The sequence below is a fragment of the Hemiscyllium ocellatum genome, chromosome 9 (assembly GCF_020745735.1).
Source record: "Hemiscyllium ocellatum isolate sHemOce1 chromosome 9, sHemOce1.pat.X.cur, whole genome shotgun sequence".
Classification (NCBI taxonomy): domain Eukaryota; kingdom Metazoa; phylum Chordata; class Chondrichthyes; order Orectolobiformes; family Hemiscylliidae; genus Hemiscyllium; species Hemiscyllium ocellatum.
The window spans coordinates 60,896,694-60,909,075 of NC_083409.1; the positions used below are offsets into that span (position 1 = coordinate 60,896,694).

The following is a 12,382-nucleotide window of genomic DNA, read 5'->3' on the forward strand; positions in this document are numbered from 1 at the left end:
TGGAATAACTTTTAGGGAAATGATTAAAGCAGGTGAATTTAAGAGATTAGGCAGAAGATTTTTCAAAATAGTAATTTTGGTTTACTCCCAGTGTTAAACTCAAATGAGGGTAGGAACAAAAAAAGGTGGAAGGAAATAAATCAGTGCCTGAAGAGCTGATGTATTGTTCAAGGATTCAAGTTTTTGGTCAATTGGCCTGTCGGATAGAAAAGACCTGTTCAAAAAAGATGGGCATAATCTAAACTGGAAAGGGACCAATATCCAAGCAGGGAGATTTGCTCATTCTGTCAAGGGAGACTTCATACTGATGGAGAAGGCAAGTCGAGGGATTCTAAGTAGCAGTGTAAATGGGAGGATTGATGGAGAGATTCCTGAATGTGAGGAGAGCACGTCAGTTAGAAAAGAAAGACAAGAGAAGTCAGAGTATGTAGTAACTCTGAAGAACTAAATTGCAATTATTTTAATGCAAGGGGTCTTACAAGTAAGGTTGATGAACTCAAAGCATGTATAAGGAGATGGGATTGGAATGTCATAGCTATTACAGAAACTTGGCTGAGATGGACAAGACCGGCAGCTCAGTGTTCTGGGTTTTAGATGCTATAGGAAGGATAGAAAAGAAGGCAAGAAAGGAGGGATGGGTGGTGATTTTGATTAAGGAATACATTACTGCTGTAACAAAGGAAAATATTTCTGAAAAATCGTCAAGTGAAAATTTATGGGTAGAAATTACAAACAAGAAAGGACAGATCACTTTGATGGCATTGTACAATAGGCCCCTCCCAAAAGCAAGAGAGAAATTGAGAAACAAATATATAGGGAGCTCTCAGATACATAAGGTTGTAATAATGGGAGATTTTAATTTTCCAAACATTATTGTAATCCCAGTCAGTGTTAAGGGTTTGGATGGTGAAGAATTTGTCAAATGTGTTCAAAACAATTCTTTATCAATATGTGGATGCTCCTACTAGAGAAGGAGCTAAACTAGGCCTTCTCTTGGGCAATAAAGCAGGGCAGGTGATTGAAGTAAAAGTGGGGGAATACTTTGGGTCTAGTGATCATAATTCTATTATTTTCAAAATGGTTATGGAAAAGAATAAACCTGCCATAAAAGTTAAACATTTTGAATTAGAGTAAGAGGAATTTTAATGGTATGAGACGGGAACTTTCAAAAATTGATTGGAGTTGCCTGATCACGGAAAAAAGGACGTCTGATACATGGGAGGCATTCAAGAGTGTGATGATGAGAGTTCAGAGGCATTTTGTAAGAGTAAGGCAGATAAGATTAAGGAGCAATGGATGAATGAAGATATTGAGGTTCTAGTCAAGAATAAAAGAGAATCTTATTTTAGATATAGGCACCTTGGTTCAATTGAATCTTTTAATTAATATAAAGAGTGTGGGGACATTCTTCAGAGAGAAATCAAGAAGGCAAAGAGGGGATATAAGATAGCATTGGCAAATGAGATTAAGGATAATCCAAAGAGATTTAACAAATACATTAAGAGCAAGGTGGTAACTAGAGAGAGTGTAGGGCCCCTTAAAGATCAAGGAGGGTATCATTGTGTTGAATCCCAGGAGATGGGAGAGATATTAAATGAATATTTTGCGTCAGTTTTTACTGTGGAGAAAGAAATGGAGTCTAGAGAATGCAGAGAAATAAACTTTGATGTTTTAAAAATATTACACATTATAGAAGAGGAAGTTCGGGACATCTTAAAGAATATTAAGGTGAATAAATCTCTGTGTCCTGATCCAATGTATTCCAGAACGTTGTAGGAAGTAAAAGAGGAAATTACAAGACTCCTTGCAGAAATGTTTGCATCATCTATAACTACGGTGGGTGCCTGATGACTGGAGGATGGCTAATGTTGTACCTTTGTTTAGTAAGGGTTGTGAGGAGAAACCGGTTAACATTAGACCTGTGAGTCTGACTTCGGTTGTGGGTAAATTGTTGAAGGTGATAATAAAAGATAGGATTTATGGACGTTCAGAGAGGCAAAGATTGATTACGGATAGTCAGGATAGTTTTGTGTAAGGAAAATCATGTCTCACAAACTTGATTGAGTTTTTTGAGGAAGTTACCAAAAAGGTCAATGATGGCAGATCAGTCGATGTTGTTTAATTGGATTTTAGTAAAGCCTTTGACAAGGTATAGTAGAGAAATTAGTAAAGTTAGGTCATGTGGGATTCAGGATGAGCTGGCCAATTGGATACATAATTGCTTTAATAGGTGGAGGATTGCTTTTTGGACTGGAGGCGTGTGACCGGCAGTGTTCCACAGGGATTGGTTCTGGGTTCTCTTTTGTTTATCATTTATATAAATGATTTATATGAGAATATAGCATGGTCACTAAGTTTGCTGATGACATCAAAATTGTTGGCACAGTAAACAGGGAAGAAGGTTTTCTAAGCTGTTTGGCTTGCTGTGTTCTTCAAGCCTCTTGTTTGTCTACTTTGGATTCCAACTTCTGCAGTTTTTTGTCTCTGTGAAAGATCGTGATTAAATGGGTCAATGGGCTGAAAAATGGCAGGTGGAGTTCAGTCTGAATAAATGTGAAGTATTGCATTTGGTACGACAAATAAGGGTAGGCCTTATACAATTAAATTGTAGGGCCTTGGATCGTGTTGTAGAACAGAGGGACCTGGGTGTGCAGGTACATAAATCTCTAAAGTTTGTGTCACATATAGACAGGATGGTTAAAAAGGCATTGGGCACACTTGCCTTCTTTGCTCAGTCCTTTGAGTATAGGAGTTGGGAAGTCATGTTGCAGTTTTTGGTGAAGTTGCTTCTGGAATATTGTATCCAGTTCTGGTTTCCCAGTTATAGAAGGATGTTAACAAGCCAGAGAGTTTTCAGAAGAGATTTACCAGGATGTTGCCGATTATGAAAGCTTTGAGTTCCAAAGAAAGGCTGGACAGGCTGGGACTTTTTTCACTGGAGCATAGGAGGTTGAGAGGTGACCCCTGATAGAAGGTTATAAAATAATGAGAGGTATAGATAGAGTGATGGCAGTTCTTTTTTCCCTAAGGTGGGGAATTTCCAGACTAAGGGACACATTTTTAAAGTGAGGGGAGAGAGACTTAAAAAAGACATGAGACAAATTTTTTTACACAGACCTTGGTTTGCCTGTGGAATGAAGTTGAAAATGTGTTGCTGGTTAAAGCACAGCAGGTCAGGCAGCATCCAAGGAACAGGACATTCGACGTTTCGGGCAAAAGCCCTTCATCAGAATTCCTGATGAAGGGCTTTTGCCCGAAACGTCGAATTTCCTGTTCCTTGGATGCTGCCTGACCTGCTGCGCTTTAACCAGCAACACATTTTCAGCTCTGATCTCCAGCATCTGCAGACCTCACTTTTTACTGTGGAATGAAGTTCCTGAGGAAACGGTGGATGTGGGTACAATTAAAACATTTAAAAGACATTTGGATAAGTATGTGAACAGGAAAAGTTTGGAGGGGGCAGACAGATTTAGTTTGGGAATATGTTCGGCATGGACTGGTTGCTCTGAAGAGTCTGTTTCTGTGCTGTATGACTTTATAACAGCCTCTCCTACCTACCTCCAGAACTGTAATTGAATAAATGAAAACTGAATTTCTTGAAACCAATCTTGTAAACATCTTCTGCAGTCTCTCCAATCCTTTAACATTCTTTCTAAAGTTTAACATCTAGAACTGTCACAGTACTCTAGCTGACGTCAAGTTAGTGGCTTATATATGTTCAACATACCCTCCTTGCTGTTGTGCTCCATGCTCATTTAGCCAAGGATGCTGTAAATACTTTTATCTGTCCCGCCACCCTTAATGACCTATGTATGTATACATCAAGATCACACTGCTCCTGGACCCCCTCCTTTGATGTTGTCACCTTATTTTATATTTTTGTATGTTTTGCCTAAAAATTGCATAACTTTATAGTTCTCCACTTTGAACTTGCATATGTCTCCTTGAATTGCTACATCATCCTCTTCATTGCTTATAATGCCCCCATGTTTTGTATCAACCACAAATTTTGAAATTGTGTGCTGCATTAGTATATATCAAGAATAGCAATATTTCCAACGCTGACCCCTGCTGAATTTCACGACATATTTTCCCAAGCCTGAAAAACATCCATCAATCATTGCTCTGTTACTTATCATTCATCCAATTTTGTATCCATATTGTTGCTATTGTCCCTTTTTATTCCATGATCTATACCTTTGTCACAAGTCTGTTGTGCAGCACTGTATCAAATGTCTTTTAGAAGTCCATTTACACAATATCTGTATCAACCTCATTACCCCATAAGTTAGTTATTTATAATTTTCCTTAAGAAATTGATGCTTAATTAACCTGCTTTTGTTCATATGACTATTAATTTTGTGTCAAATTATTATGACTATAGGTTTTCCTTCCTCTAAAGTTAAACTGATTTGTCTGTAGTTGCTTGGCTTGTGTCCATACCTTTTTATGAACAAGGATGTAACATCTGCAATCCTCAGTCCTCTGGCACCATCCCTGAGTCAAAAATTATTGTTAGTGCCCCAGTAATTTCTATTTTCATTTCCTCAATATCCTTAAATCCATCTCACCCAGTGCCTTGTCATCTTTAAGTATGGACAGCCTATCCAATACCTCCTCAATATCAAACTTAAACCTTTGTAGGAATGGAATCTCCTTCTGTTTCACTGTAGCCTGGTAGCATCTGCCTCCTTGGTAAAGATCAAGGCAAAGTATTAATTTAATATTTCAGCCATGCCCTTCTGTAAATCCCCTTTTGGTCCCTACTCAGCTCCCATCCTCCTTTTAACTCCTACCCTTTCCTATTCATGTATCTATCCAAATGTCTTTTAAATGTTGTAACTGTACCCAATCCACCACTTCATCAGGAACTTCATTCCACATGCAAACCAACCTCTGTGTAAAAAAAATGTTTCATGTCTTTTAACACTCTTTCAATATTTATATACATATAGAATACTTTGGAATTCCCTTTTATGTGTGCCACCAGTCTTTTCAGTTAGCTAAGTTAGCTGGACAGCTGGTTTGCAATGCAGAGTGATGCCAACAGCGTCACTTTATTCCTGCATGTGAAGGACTCTCCTTCTCAACCTCTCTGTCCTTATGAGGCATGGTGACCCTCAGGTTAAACCACGACTTGTCATTTCTCCCTAATGAGAGAGCAGCCCAGTGGTCTGGTATGGCAACTTTAACTCTAGCCTATTTTTCATATTTTTTCTTTGTTTCTCTTACTTGCCTTTTTAACATATCTCTGAACCTTCTACATTCAACTTGGATTTCAATTGTATTTTCATCTTGATAGCTGTCATGAGCATACTTCTTCTTTATCAAAATGCCTACCTTTTTGTCATCCAGGGAACTCAGAATTTGTTTGCCCAGCCTTTTGTTTTTTTGAGAGTATTTATCTCAACTGTTTCCAAATCTTTTCTTTTCCTTTGAGTCCAATTTATTCATCCTCGGTCCATTTTGAAGTAAAATTTCCTCCAATAAACTATTCTTACTCTAGGTTTTACATGACCCTTTTCCAAAGTCATCCTAAACCTTATGATACAGTGTTCAGTATTCCATAAAACTTCGCCCCTGAGACTTGATCGACTTGACCCTCCTTATTCCCAAGAACCAGGTCTAGCAGTGGTTCTTGGTTGAAAACATGTCACTGCAAAACCTTTTTGAACATATTGTCGGCACTTCTGCTCCCTCTTCCCTTTTCAGTGCTAATATCCCAGTCTATATTCAGATAATTGAAGTTCCTCATTATAACAAGTCATTAACGTTTAAACCTCAACTACTTTCCATGTATATTTCTTCTCTACACCCTTCTCACTAATTAGTGCTCTGTCATTATTCTTCACTTTTATTCCTTAGCCAATTTTGTAATCAGACTGTTACTGTTCATTTTATCTCAAAAGTTTAATTTTTTTCTAGCAAACATAATAATGGTTCCTTATGAAACATCTTCTGAAAGTTAATATAGATCAGAAGGTGTTTCATAAGCCATACTGACCTCATGCACTTTCTTTGTTACTTTGTCAAAAAAAAACATCAAACGTAATTGGGACTTTCAAAGTCCACACTGGCTTTACTTTGAATCTGTGCATTTACAAATATCATTGCCAGGTTGACCCTTTTCCCATTTAGTTGAACAAGGGAATAACATTGACAATCCTCCAGGCCTTTGGCACCACCCGTATATCTAACGAGGATTGGAACTAAAGAGTTGGAAGACTTTTTGACTGAGACCTGTAGTAGAATGGACATCTGAACATTTTGCTATATTGCCCTCTTTGCTGCAATCTCTGTTGTGATGGTGTAAATAAAGTAGTTAAATAATGGCTCCCTGCAGCTGAGCTTTTGTTAGATTTTCATTGTGTAAAATACAATAGCAAAATTGAATAAGGCTGGGATGACATTTTTGTTTACATGTCATTTGAAAACTTAAGGGCTGTAGAGCAATGTGACACAAGTTTGGATTACCTAAAGTGATTTTGATTACACAATAGAGATTGTTTTAAGTAGATAACATGTTTAGGAAAGAGGAGATTTGACAAAGGGAGAGCAGGTTTAATATCCTATAGTCTAAATTTCTCCTAAAGTGAAAGTCAAAAAGAAACTGAAAGTTTGGTAGTACTGCATTACCCAAACCACCAGGTGAACAGTGTAAATCAAGGTAATTGGTTAAGCCAAATCAATGTTACAGTCCCAACCATTAAATGGAGTTAAAGTTCAGATTTGATACAGCTTACAGATACAAAACAAGCAGATTCCAGCTAATGCAAACAGAAGGAAGTAACCAGCCAGATAGATTAATTAAGAGCTTGAGATTTAAACCAAAATCAAAGTGCTGGAGAAACTCAGCAAGTCTGACAGCATCAGTGGGGAGAAAACAAAGTTGACATTTTGTGTCCAGTGACATTTCATTAGAACAAAAGAAAAGTACCTGTGTTAAGAAAACACTTCCTTTTAATACATAAATTACTCTGGTATATTGGTCATGTATATTACAACAAAAATAAGTATACAATCCAATATTTGCATTTGCATATCGCTGATGTTGGTTTAATCATATTGCATTTTGGGAACTTATGTAAATATAACATTTTACATGTTAATGTACGCGTTGTTCCTTTTTAAGTGGAGAGGGCGTGTCGTATATTGCAAGATCTGAACGTTTTGTTCCATTGTTCTCTCTGCTACATTCAATATTTGGGAAGTATGATTAAATAGTTTAAATATAGCTGCTTGTAGCTGAGCACGTGTTAGTCTAACTCAGTACAATACAATAAGCCATCCAAATCTCAAGTGTCCATATCATATCTTGTATCAAGTTTTGTTCACCTATTACCTCTATACTCAGTGACATATGTTGGCTTTGTTTTACGATGCTTCAATTTCTCTCATTCTTGTTCACAAATACTTTAATTTTCTTTCTCCTCCTTATCTCTATAGCATACTCCAGTTCTACAACCCTTTCCTTCCCAGATCTGCGAACTCCTCCAACTCTGACCTTTTGCACATTTCTGATTTTAATCACTACACCATTGACAGACATTTATGCAGCTGTGTAGGTGCTAAGATCTGGACAGGGTGAACAGAAAACAGCAGTTCCCCATAGTTGGAAGGTCAATGACAAGGCAGCATAATTTTAAAATGAAAGATGGGAGGTTTAGAGGAGTTTGAGGAAAACTTTTTCATCCAGTGGGTGGTTGGGGGCTGGAATGCACTGCCTGGGAGGGCAGTTGAGTTGGGAAACATCACAACCTTTAAACCTTGGATCAGCGCTAGTAGTGTCATAACATTCAAAGCAAGGGCCTGGTGTGGGAAAGTGGGATAGTATAGGTCGTAGTACATTTTTGGGAGGATAGACCTCGATGGGCAGAAGGGCCCCTTCTGGATCATATAATTCTAAGATTTGGAAATCCTTCCTAAAATCAATTTCTCCACCATTCCTCCTATAGAATGTACCCTAAAACCTACCTCTTTGACCAAGGATGGGTCACCTGCCCTAACATTATCTTTCGTGATTCAAAGTCAGATTCTTTTGATTACAATCCATGAAATATCTAACCTTATTTTCGTAAATGACTACATTTAGCTATATAGTGCAAGCTATAAAAGGATTGACTTTGGAAACACCATCATTTGAAAAGAACAATGATGCCCTTTCATTTTTGAAATTTCAAATACATTACTTTTCCTAATATTCTGATAAAGAAAATTATTAGTGTGGTAAATAAGTAACGTTGTGGCAAATTTTATAACTTGTTTTTTGGCTACAGCACTGGCTTTACAGATGGACTGTTCATCATTGAAATTATTGGAATCCCAGGCAAAAAGTTGAAAATCTAATTCAATCTTTTTTCTTTGTTATTGCCGAGTTACAATCTATTTTTCCTTAAGATGTCTGCCTTTCGCAGATTTTTAAAATTCTTTTTATTTCTCTTTCCTTTTGTTGGTTCTCCAGACAAAATTGATGGAGATTCTTGAGTTGGTAAACTATATCAGTTACCTCTTTAATGAATTTGTTGACTGCAGATTGACATTTTTTTCCACATTGCAAATATTTTTCCCTCGACTAATGCTCACAAAATCAGATTAACGAGGTGTATATTTCACTATTGTTTGTGGGACAACGTGGACAAATTTGCTGCCAGTCTTGCCTTTGCAACATCAAGAACAGCATTTGAACTCATCTGTGAAACTCTGAGATGGCTTGAGGATGTGCAAGAGGTATAAATGCAAAGTTTCATGTTATATTTTCTTTCCCACATATCCAGTTATGACATCCAATTTTGTGCATTTAAGTAGTTAAGGGTCTTGAACCAACCAAAATGACAAAACATGTAAATTTTAATTCTTATATTTTCATTTGCTACAGGTCAATGCACAGGCTGACACAGATAGATCGATTGGATCTGGGCAGTAATGAATTCACAGAGCTGGTAAGAAATGATGAATAGAAGTTGACTTGTATGGATCAGGTGCCACTAACAATAGCCAGTGACATTTTACTACTGAAAAAAGGAATCTGTTGTATATTGGCCTAGATCATCCATTCTCTAGATTGTTAGAGATTAGACATACTCCAAAGATATACACTGAGACCCCCCCCCCCCCCCCCCCCCCCCCGGAGACCTTAATGCTCTGACTAGGTGGGATTTGGCAAGAAAACTTTGAATGTAAATTACTCTGCATTTGGAACTATTCAAAAATATCTCCAACTCTGAGTTAGGCCACTTTTGGAATAATGAGTGCAATTCCGGTTGCCTTCCTATCAGAAGGATGTTGTGAAACTTGAAAGGGTTCAGAAAAGATTTACAAGAATGTTGCTAGGGTTGGAGGACTTGAGCTATAGGAAGAGTCTGAATAGGTTGGGGCTGTTTGCCCTGGTGTGTCGGAGGCTGAGGGGTGATCTTATAGAGGTTTATAAAATCATGAGGAACATGGATAGGGTAATAGACAAAGTCTTTTTTCTGGGGTGGAGGAGTCCAGAACTAGAGGCATAGGTTTAGGGTGAGAGGGGAAAGTTATAAGAGAGACCTAAGGGGCAACTTTTTCATGCAGAGGGCAGTACTTTTATGGTATGAGTTTTCAGAGGAAGTGGTGGAGGCTGGTGCAATTGCAATATTTAAAAGGCATCTGAATGGGTATATGAATAGGAAGGGTTTAGACAGATATGGGCCAAGTGCTGGCAAATGGGACTAGATTGAGTTGGGATATCTGGTCAGTGTGGACGAGTTGGACTGAAGGGTCTGTTTTTGTCCTATACATCTCTATGACTGTGTAGGTTCGGTGGATTGACCCTGCTAAATTGCCCATAGTGTTTCGGGGTGTGTTGGTTAGGTGCATTAAAGCGGGGTAAATGTAGGATAATAGGTTAGGGGAATGGTTCTGGGTGAGTTACTTTTCAAAGGGTCGGTGTGGACTTGTTGGGCCAAGTGGCCTGTTTCCACACTGTAGGGATTGTATGATTCCATGATTGAGGGTTTCAACTTCGTTCTCTAGATAGTTATGCAGAAAATGTTAGATGAAAAGTGATTTGTAACATCTGTGTGAATATATAACTGACCTTCCTAAATCTTTCCCGTCTCCAAACCCCTCCCCACAATCTAATCCACTCCCTTAACCCAAAACCCCTCCAACAATCGTCCCTGAAGCCCCCAATTTGAAAAACCAAAGCCTTTCCCCAGGTCCAATCCATCTACCCTATCTACCAACCAACTGCCTGCTAATCCAGCTTGTCTATTGTCTCACCTACCTGCCACTCCCAATCTATCACCTTACCTGCTCGCCCAGCTGCCACCAAAGACTCTTCTTTGCTCCGTAGTTTCTCAAAGAGACTTTGGGCATTCTTAGCTAGTGCCATAAAAAGCGTGCAGTCTATAAAGATTCTCTCCAATACTGTCTTTTAGGATACCGCACTTGCTGATTTTGGAAGAATTCTCCATTGGTAGGCAGGTAGCTATGTAACATTTTGTCTAATCTGGTTTGGAAATAGGAATTCTGACCCAGATCTGAAGATTTGAGGCATTGTAATATAAAGAATAACATTGTAAAGCCTGATGTCTATTGCATATTTTATGTTCAGCAGCTCAGGACTGGACTTCTGCTGAATTAGGGAACGACTCCGAGTTATTTAAAATGGTGATGGGACTCGATTCAAATGCTCTTGTCCCTATTTCCAATGTTGGGCATTTTAGTTTGCCAGTGCTGAATAAATGAGAGGATTCGCATAACACCCAGGTCATAGTCCAACAGGTTTATTTGAAATTACAAGCATTTAGAACGCATGCCCTTTGTCAAGTGGATTGAGGACTACAATCTGGTGACGTGTGACTTCTGACTTTGTCCACCCCAGTCCAACACAGGCACCTCCATATCCTGAATAAAAGAGCCAGTGACGATCCTATACCCTGCATTCCCTACCTGGCCAGCCCCTTTGCAGGGTGGCACCTCCTAGCTTCCTGCAATTCTCAAAGAGTTGTGCTTGCTGCTCTATGACTCATGGTGAAAGCACAGAGCATTGGTGACACATAGACTGGATTTGGGAACCTCTTGAAAGGTAAGTTCAAAGATGCTGATCCTTGACCCCATGCTCTCCATACCAATTTAATGCTAACACTTATCCCTTCCAGTATGGATAAATGTGCATGACCAATGACCCATATAATAACGTAGCAAAAGGGAACTACTGAGAAAAAAGGAACATTTTCAGAATTCTTTAAAAGTAGATTTGCAGTTTATAACTCTATAAAAATGTTCATCAGACAGGCTATTAAAGTATTAGGAATCAAGGCTCCATATACTTCACACTTTTTAATCTTATTCAAACAAACAGTCAGACATTGACAAAGAGACCACAGAAAGAATGACTTGCATGATTGACACCTTTTGTACCGACTCAAAGGTGTTAGTCAAGAAAAATCAACAATTCTCTTCACTCTTACGAATTGTCTTCTGTTCATTATCCTGTTGAGTTTACGCTCTTATCGGACTAGGCTCTCAATCAAATATATATAATGAGGACAAAGCCATTGATGTTTTCCAGTACTGTAAAAGTGACATTGGGTTAAAGTCCCAACTTTGTCCTGCCCTCTTATTGGTTTCATTGAAGATATTTTCTAAGTGATCTCTTTATTTCCAACAGCCACCGGGACATTGATCGCCTCAACCTGCCCACCTCCCTCATCCACTCCAACCTCTCACCTTCGCAATGCACAGCCCTCTGCCTTATCATCAAACCAACGGACAAGGGGAGGGGATGCAGTGGTAGTCTGGCGCACCGACCTCTACACCGCTGAAGCCAGGCACCAAATCACAGGCACCTCCTCCTACTGCCCCCTTGACCATTACTTCACCTCTGATTACCAAACCATCATCTCCCAGACCATACACAACCTCAACACGTCAGAGGATCTCTCATTCACAGCTTCCACACCCCCACCCCCCACCCCGGTGCTACCACCTACCCAAGATTCACAAACCTGACTGCCCCAGCTGGCCTATCATCTCAGCCTGCTCCTGCCCCACTGAACTTATCTCAACATATCCTGATACTGTCCTATCCTGCTGGTCCAGGAATTTCCTACCTACATTCAGGACACCACCCAAATTCTCCACTTCCTCCATGACTTTTGTTTTCCTGGCCCCCAACATTTCATCTTCATCATGGACATCCAGTCCCTATACACATCTATCCACCATGATTAAGGCATCCAAACCCTCCATTTCTTCCTCTCCTGGCGTCCCCACCAGTATCCTTCCACTGATACTCTCATTCGTTTCGGTGAATTGGTCCTCACCTTTAATCATTTCTCCTTTGAATCCTCCCACTTCCTCCAGACCTAAAGGGGTAGCCATCGGCACCCGCATGGGCCCCAGCTTT

At 39.2% G+C, this 12,382-nt stretch overlaps 1 protein-coding gene across 2 annotated transcripts in view; it reads left to right on the forward strand.

Annotated features, from left to right (window-relative positions):
* The window catches only part of lrrc7 (leucine rich repeat containing 7), a 341,063-nt gene that overhangs the window by 108,420 nt on the left and 220,261 nt on the right, over positions 1 to 12,382 (forward strand). For both annotated transcript variants that reach the window (XM_060829788.1, XM_060829787.1), the window contains exon 6: positions 8,876 to 8,939. In XM_060829788.1, coding sequence (XP_060685771.1) covers positions 8,876 to 8,939 — 64 coding nt within the window. The remainder of the gene's footprint in view (positions 1 to 8,875; positions 8,940 to 12,382) is intronic.